At 38.8% G+C, this 8,490-nt stretch overlaps 1 protein-coding gene across 1 annotated transcript in view; it reads left to right on the plus strand.

Moving 5' to 3' along the window:
- LOC140949909 (uncharacterized) overlaps positions 1–6,171 on the plus strand; it is a 192,482-nt gene extending 186,311 nt beyond the window's left edge. The window contains exons 11-13 of the mRNA XM_073399058.1: positions 4,133–4,322; positions 5,182–5,338; positions 6,001–6,171. Coding sequence (XP_073255159.1) covers positions 4,133–4,322; positions 5,182–5,302 — 311 coding nt within the window. The 3' untranslated portion in view covers positions 5,303–5,338; positions 6,001–6,171. The remainder of the gene's footprint in view (positions 1–4,132; positions 4,323–5,181; positions 5,339–6,000) is intronic.
- The last annotated feature ends 2,319 nt before the right edge of the window (positions 6,172–8,490 follow it).

Below are 8,490 nucleotides of genomic sequence, written 5' to 3' on the forward strand. Positions count from 1 at the left end.
TGTTTTAACTTGTTAAGTTTGCCTCAAAAATATAAAACTCGATCATCGAGAGAACATTTTTCTTAAAATCTTAAATAATTGACAAATTGGTGACGGGTTTAAGAAAAGAAATCATGCAATTTCATATGAAATATTTAACACTTCACGTCTGGAATGACTGTCCATCGCACTTAAATAAAAATTTATGAGAGGAAACATCATTTTAAATGCCAAAATCTAAGCTTAAATAACTATTTGTAAGCAAATAAGTATGTTTATCTTTTATCACAAACGCCAATTTATTTATCCAAAGAGAGTAAATTTAACACCAATTTGCCAATTTATAACAGGGCTAAAAACAGGATGTATTTTTTTGCTTAGAGCTAGCAGCTGGGCCTTATAAATGGGGGAGCTTATAGGTAGGGGCTTAAAAATCGGAAGTTTACGGTGGATTTAAGGGTTGGGGCTCGAGTTAAGGACCTTTATAGTGGTAGTCACGCCCGAAAGCCCTGCAAATAAAATCCTGTGCTGATAACACTGACGTTTGTGTTTATTACAACAGGTTTATTGTATTGAAACCAAATTTTAATTCAGTTTTACTTTCTCGTATTTTTTTCAGCAATGCATCCTCCTCCGCCTTCGACAACGAGTAAGTAATTTACACAAATTAACAATCAGGCGAAAAGGACAACAATGCTGCAGTTTACGGTAGATTTAAAAGGGTTTGGGCACGCGTTAAGGACCTCAATATCATAGGTGACGAATTTCTCCTTAATTTTGGCGCGAAATTTCAGCGTTAATCCTTCCGTACGTCTCAGTGTCAAGATGGCGACGGAGTTTTAAAATGTCGTGAATGAAGATGTTAGGGCACAAAAAGACGCCTTAGAAAACCTGAACATACGAAAGAGAGCATTAAGAAGGATTCTAACAGGTATTTTGTTAGAAAATTTTGAAAATTCTGAACTTAAGCCAAATTTAAGGTCTAAACATTTGAGAGAATGGAGTTCTCGATCGATACGATCCAGGCTAAACATGTCAAAAATTCACGATTGCTAACGTAGTTCGTCACCCATGATATTAATAGGTAATCAAATTGAATACTCGTGAAATTAAGGAAATTATTCCCTAATTTCACTCGTCACCATTTGATTACACATGCTTAGCGGTAGTCACGCACGAAAGCCCTGCAAATAAAATCCTGTGCTAACAAGACTGACGTTTGTGTTTATTACAATAGGTTTATTGTTTTGAAACCAAATTTTAATTCAGTTTTACTTTCTCTTATTTTTTCAGCAATGCATCCTCCTCTGCTTTCAACAACGAGTAAGTAAGCTTACACAAATTATCAATCAAGCGAACAGGTAAACAATGCTGAAGCTTACAGTAGACTTAAGGTCATTTAAGGGTTGGGGCTGGCGTTAAGGAGCTTTAGCGGTAGTCACGCCCGAAAGCCCTGCGAATAAAACCCTGTGCTGATAACACTGACGTTTGTGTTTATTACTATAGGTTTATTGTTTTGAAACCAACTTTCAATTCAGTTTTACTTTCTCGTATTTTTTCAGCAATGCATCCTCCTCCGCCTTCAACAACGAGTAAGTAATTTAAACAAATTATCAATCAAGCGAAAAGGACAACAATACCCAGTGTTTTAGAGCACTGATGTCATATTATCCCGGGGGGCGCCGGGTACTTCCTTATAAGAGGCTAATGGGGATGTGCCGTTGGATGGGGCCGCATTTTCACGACTAGACTGCGAGCAGTCTCTCTTTTTCTTCAGATTTAGCAAGGGGAGTCCACGCGCGAGAAACGAGGGCGTTTTGCTCGACAAACCAAGAAAAAAAAGAGAGACTGCTCGTAGTCTATTTCACGACTGGACTGACTATAATGGTGTCGCATTTTCAATGCAGTTACTAGTATGAGGTCGCACATTTTCGGATTTTTGGGGGTAAGAAAGTTCTTCATATTTACGGTTAGCAGACATACCAGAATGTTTGTACTGTAGATGAAAAGTAAAGTGTTCTTCATTCAATCTAAAAAATGGGTAAGTTCGTAAAATTAGAAAGTGACTAAGTTGGGATCGCGAAAATTACATATTCTAAGATGGGGTCTATAATTGGCCACAGAATAGACTATAACGGGGTAGGGGCTCTGAGAGGACAGCGGCACATACCCAGCAAAAATTAACCTCCCCCCCCCTCCCCGGGCATATTATCTCCCTTAGGCACTTTTAGCAAAAGTGGGGGCGAAGGCAGCAAAAAATGTCGCCGATGTAAAGGACCATCTGTTGCTTAGGCTAACAATGTTACGTTAACGATCAACTGTTACGTCAACCGAATGTAATACGTTAATATTCGTCACTGCGATTTAACTACTTATAACCTAAGAGAGAATGAATGCATGCTCGCCATTCCACAAACCTGCACTGAGTTTTATAAAAGAGCCTTTGTAATATATAGCGGAAGTGTGTTGCGGAACAGCTTGCCTCTGGAGGTTCGGCAATTAACATCCCTTAATGTTTTTAAACCAACACTAAAAAACCTTCATTTCGATTGCGAAATTACTTAAATTAGCGATATGCAATTTTTACACACGTCTTCCTTGTATAGCAGGTTTTTTCTTATCATCTTTCTTGTTTAATAATTGCGTTCGAGGTACGAGAACGCAACCCCTAATTTGTGTTGGGTGTTTTGTGCATAATTGGGTGTCCTGTGCAATTAACAAGGAAGGTTTTTTGACATTGCCTTTTCGTCGTCGTCGTCCACACACATTTGCCTCGCTTTGAGGCGCTTGCTTAAGTTTTGCCTCACTTTGAAGCGCTAACTCATGTGGTGATTCTTGTTTCTTCGGCGTTCATCTTTCAAAGGTTTGCTGAGGTCAGATATTCTGTCTTCGTAAAGCGTTCATCTTTTAAAAAGTTTGCTGAATCTTCGTAAAGCGTACATCGATCTGTGTTTGCTGAATCGTCCAAAGCGTTCATCTTTCAGAAGTTTGCTGTTAAATTTTACTTTGGATTAACCCTTCATATTTTTCAGCATGGTTCGTCACTGTCTTTGGAAAATGTCTGCGACTCCTGGTGCATGCATCAAACCGGGTTTAGTTCGGTGGCCGTTGTGCCACAAAGTAAATTTACCGAGTTGTGTTGCTCGCCGGCCGTTGTGTCCCAAAGTAAATCTACCGAGTTGTGTAGCCCGGCGGCCGTTGTGCCAGAAAGTAAATCTACCGAGATGTGAAGCTCGGCGGCGCCATTTGATCATGACTTGTCGTATTTTCGGCACCGGACAAACGAACACTTTAACTCTATGTTATTTATTAGGAAAAACTTATAAACCAGCCCACAGTAGCGCCACTCTCGAGTCACTGAAATCAACACGCTCGAACAAATTACTGGAAAAGTTATTGACGTGAGCCGCACACACGTTCCATTGAACGCATGGACAGGGTGAGTGCGAAGTGTGAATTCAGATGTGAAAGCTTTTAAAACAGTAAATTCAATGTAATTCATTTAGTCAACAAGTTGATGATTGGATGCTCTTAAAAATAACAGAGAAAATTATCCGAGGAAATGTTTTTGAAAAAAGAAAAAGAATCCCGCGTTAAGCACTAAACGGCCTTTGATCAACTGCGCCCTGTAACTCGCTCCATTTACACGCCCGACGCACTCTGGCCAATGTCTCCTCCGATTACAAGCACTTGACACCGAACCATACGATATCTTTTGAAAACGTTCTTATAATGATACACAGGTTAAATAGAGGTTTCGCTGTACGCAACCCTTACGTTCAAAATATGTCATAATCGCATTTATCTATATCGCAACTACCCTTCCGCCTCAAGTGCTACCTGTATGCCTTACAAACATATCGAACGCACTCCCCTAAGCTCCGATTACTCCTAGTTTTTATCTTAGGTTCTAGTTTAGTTTGGCAGTTAGTTTCTATATAAATGTATATGTATAAATAAAGTCAGCCTTACCTTACTCCGAGGGTTCTGATGTCACATGACGTCATAGATCTGCCATTTTGAATTTTGATCCCACAGATACCCAGTTTCAGCAAAAATATAACAGTTTACTCTTCCAGAATATTTTTAGATATAAATAGTGCCTGTAGTCTCCGATTGGTGACTTTTTCCTTTTTATTACTCTGACTCATAGGACCCAGGTTTGCCTTTACTATTTCATGCTTCCCCTCTTACATGGTGGCTCACATAGCACGTGACAGTTTGCCCTCGGGAGCTGATGTTAGTCTTCTTCATCTTAACGATCCCAGCTGTGGTGTGAGTTATGTGACCAAAAAGAGTGTTATTATAAAGGCTCCACTGAAAGGCTGCGGAACAGTTCGGAGGTAAAAGTGAACTCTGAAATACGTATCATTAAAATGATCTGGTAATTAGTGAGCAGTAAGTCCTCGCGTCATAATTCAGCGCTGTTAAATGTATTAGGTATCAAAATCAATATTATATTGTTAGATATATTTTGGACCTCTTAAATGCTTCAAAAGTCCTGTCAGGAGCCTGCTCGGCCAGGTTAACCCTTTTATGCCTAGTCTGTTTTTACCAGTCTTTTGTGGTACGGATGGGCGAGCCTTAACCTTGACTGTAAAATCTTAACGAGTAATGCCTTGTTAGCCTGGTCTTTCCATGCTTCTCTGGTAGGCTCAAGGCCTGATGCGTATATAAAAGCTCGGTTTCCACGGAGCTGTTGGTGAGCCTGGGGTCTATTTATTACAGCTTAATTTTAGATGGGTAATTATACGTGAAATTATTATTTTAGAATCTAAATACAGTAGCCACACTTGAAAATTACAGTTAAAATTTTGTCGAAATGACTCTTAGTTCAAAGTATCATCTGAAAAAGCTTTGTAAGCCTGGTTAGTTTTGCTAAATACCGTGAACGACGTATTTTTAAGTAGGAGGGAACGGACTCATGATACGATAGATGGACATGATAGTTCAAAAACCTTGAAAACAAGTACAAAAGAACACTGAGGTTTTCGCCTTTCAGAAATCCAAGTTTATATTTTTCTAAACGTTTAGTTGCTTTCATTGATACTATGTGCAGGTAACAAAATGGCGGTTTTTCTCTAGTAAAAATAAGTCCAGTTGAGAGAGGAATACAATTGTTGTTGTTTTTTATTTCTTTACAACTCGGATTCCTGTTGGTAACGATGGAGCTCTGACTTTTTTTCTTCCATGTTTGACCAGGAACATTGGGTACAAAATGTTCTTCCATAACAAGGTGGTGGTACCCTCTGGATATAGTCAAAAGAGGTCATTGTCCGTGTTTCCGTTCAAGTGCGTTTACAGCCGATTTGGCTTTCCGTAAGGAACTGTTTTAAGCTACTCCATAATCATAACTAAGGTAAGAAATGATGGATACACTGTGATTTAGCAATTCTAGTTCTTTTTCTGTGCTGGTTCTTTTTCTGTGCTGGGTTTTCTCCTTGATGAAGAGCAACTAATTCATAGAGAACAAAGGAAATCAATTCCTTAAACACTTTAACAAAACATAATCCGTTTAGTCACCATAGCTTTTAATTTCTTCAAGGATTGTTTCCTCAAAGGCTTCTACGAAGCTACAGAGATTTTATCACTCTCTTGGAAAACAGCTTGGTGGTAAAAAATAATCAAAAGATGCATTGGTAAATCAAAATGGCCGCCGTTTTTATTGTTTTGGAACACGAATATGGCCGCTGTGACGTCAGTCTTAGACATGGGAAAAAAGAAAGAGAAATAAGAGCTTAAACCGCGCAAAACCGCGCGAAATCTAAAACTCTCCACTCTGTTATCCCTGATTTCGGGGGAAGGGGCTCTGTCACTAGCCCTTGTGGTCGGTTGGGTATCTTAGTCAAAGTCCTTCCTTGCGATGATAGAGTTTTGTACTCTTCTTTGCGGTTATAGTATTAAGCCCTCTCCTGATTTATTATCGAAAGGATTTTAATTCAGAGGTGAAAATGACCTTCAAGGTACACGTTATACACAATCTTCGATAATTTTAAATCTGTTTTCCTTTTTTTTTCGTAGGTGCATGTTTTGACGGTATGATAACCATCAGCAGTAAATAAAGTAATTTAAGAGGCAAATTTTAGCAATACTTATGTCTAAAGAGAGCTGTTCCATTTCTAAACTGCAATAATTATACTTTTGAAAGATGTTAGAAATAGCTGAAGCAATAAACACATCATTTTCATAAGATTTGTGCTTAAACTCAGCGTATAGTGAAACAAATAGACTGCTGATACTTGCTGAGAGCTGGGCAAGGAGGTCTTTCAGGAAATACCAAAAGGACTGCGTGATAAAACACGAATAGGCTGCCAATCCTTGAGTGGCAACAAGCAAATAAACTGGAGATAAGGTCCAAGGTAAAAAGGAAACCTAAGGCGCAGAGAAGACGGGAGAAAAACCCATCCAAGGGATGGCAGCATGAGCGTCAGTAATCCGACTAGGGTATTAGACACCCTTTCAGGCTACCATGGAAGTGCAGGAAAAAAAACATATGAAATGACGGCGGAAATGGCGAGGAACGAATAGCAGACATAAACTAAAAGAATAGAAGAAAAAACTAGGAACACAAGGGAGCAAATACAGTGGGACAAGGGAGTAAACCCGCAGAACTGGAGCCCGCGTGGCGAAACACGCGTACCAAATTACAGAACAATGCAAAGGAAAACATTATTATTCAAAATCTACAGGGGCCGAGGAAATAGCACCACTGTAAACAGTGTAAAATAAAACACGCCAAACAGATTGACCAAATAAGGCACAAATGCAACAAAAGTGGTGAACCAATTTTACGGGAATCGAAGGAAGATTAATTAAATTAGTGAGGGAAAGAACGCAGAGCACAAACTTAAAACTGAATAATACAAAGCAAAAAATAAAGCGTGCAATTTCGAAGTGAGCCGGGAAAAAATCACTGCACAAACCGGAGCTTGTTGGGCAAAGTAGGCATAACAAAAAGCAAACTGAATAAAACAAAGAAAACCAAAGGGGTGTAAACTTGAGGGGAGCCGAAGAGAAAAGCACTGCACAAGCCCGATGTTGATGAGGCAAAACACGCAAAGCAAAAAATTACTGAATAAAGCAAAATAAACACAAGCATGCAACAAACTTGACGGGAGCCGAGGGAGTAGCATTGAACAAACCCGATGTTTGCGAGGCAAAACACGCAAATAAATTTCTGACTAAAGCGTACTCAGGCCACTTAAGGTGGCTCGACTAGATTTTTTGGGGTTGATACCTCCCAAGTTTGAGCATTAACTACGTCGGCATGAGTAAAGATATTGGAAAAAGGTTACCACAACTGTATTATACAACGATGAAAATTTCTTATGATCTGGATTTTATCGCAATCGGAGTCGCCATGGCAACGTAATGACGCCATTACGTTTTTCATTTATCTTTGCGTTTCTCTGTACCAGGAGTTTTTTGAAAAAATCGCGTAAGGGAGTATGTACCTGCTATAATTGCCTCCATTATGGCAAAGTTTGAACAAATTCTATGAGAGCGTTTTCGAAATATTTCGAAATGTAGTGTTAAGAATAATAATATATAGATTTAGCCAGGGCTAAAAGCGAGGCTCCCATTAATAAATTTATAATTTAAATTAAACAATAAACTTGTATTCGAATTCCACAATTCAGTTAACTTTAGAGCACATTTATGTGACTTTTGAGGGAAAGGCTACCTGATTTTAGAGAAAAATAATTTGCAAACAGCCCAAGAGTGAACCAAATCTTACATCGAGTTGATAGCCTCATATGTACACCCAAAAACTGGTAATCATCCTCGATCACATTTAAGAGCCATAATGGCTCTTGATCACCGTAGATTAATTAGTGGGAGAAAAAAGCAGGCCAACTTTTTTGCGTTCGACAAGTTTACTTTGCAAAATCTTGTCAGCAAATCTGGGTGCGTGTAAACCAACCTTTTATACCATTTATACATCACATATGAGGTGAAACAGTAGTATGAGGCACTGTTTTTATCATACCGGCAGACCTCGGACAGAAAGCAGTATTTCACAATACTAATTGCACTCATTCAATATTCATAAACTGTTAAAAAAAATTCCAAAATCACCTATACGGCCATCCGGTTCTCACTTTTGTAGTGCGAGCTGTGGCGAGTGTTTGAATGAACATTAACAGAGTTACGCTCCAACATTATAAAGAATTTATTCTGTTTATTTTTTATTTAATGGTTTATTAACGCGCGGCATTTTGAGTACTCCTGCAAGCGATGTTCACTGAACGACTGAAAACAATCGGCACAGCGATTAAAATTACAAGAGAGACTACTAACAATCAATAAAAGAAATATAATTCGGTGAAACATATACAGAAACAACAATTTTCATTCAGGAAGACAAGTATTAAAGTATTCCTAAAAATCCTGAGTCTTGAAGCTTCAAGCTTAAGTTTATGTTTTAAGCCGGCTTCCCGGTGTTTGCTTTTTTCAAAGACGATCTCGAGGCAAGAAAATCGCTCAAAGCTTTCTTTTCCGGCCAGAATT

This window comes from Porites lutea, chromosome 10, assembly GCF_958299795.1.
Source record: "Porites lutea chromosome 10, jaPorLute2.1, whole genome shotgun sequence".
Classification (NCBI taxonomy): domain Eukaryota; kingdom Metazoa; phylum Cnidaria; class Anthozoa; order Scleractinia; family Poritidae; genus Porites; species Porites lutea.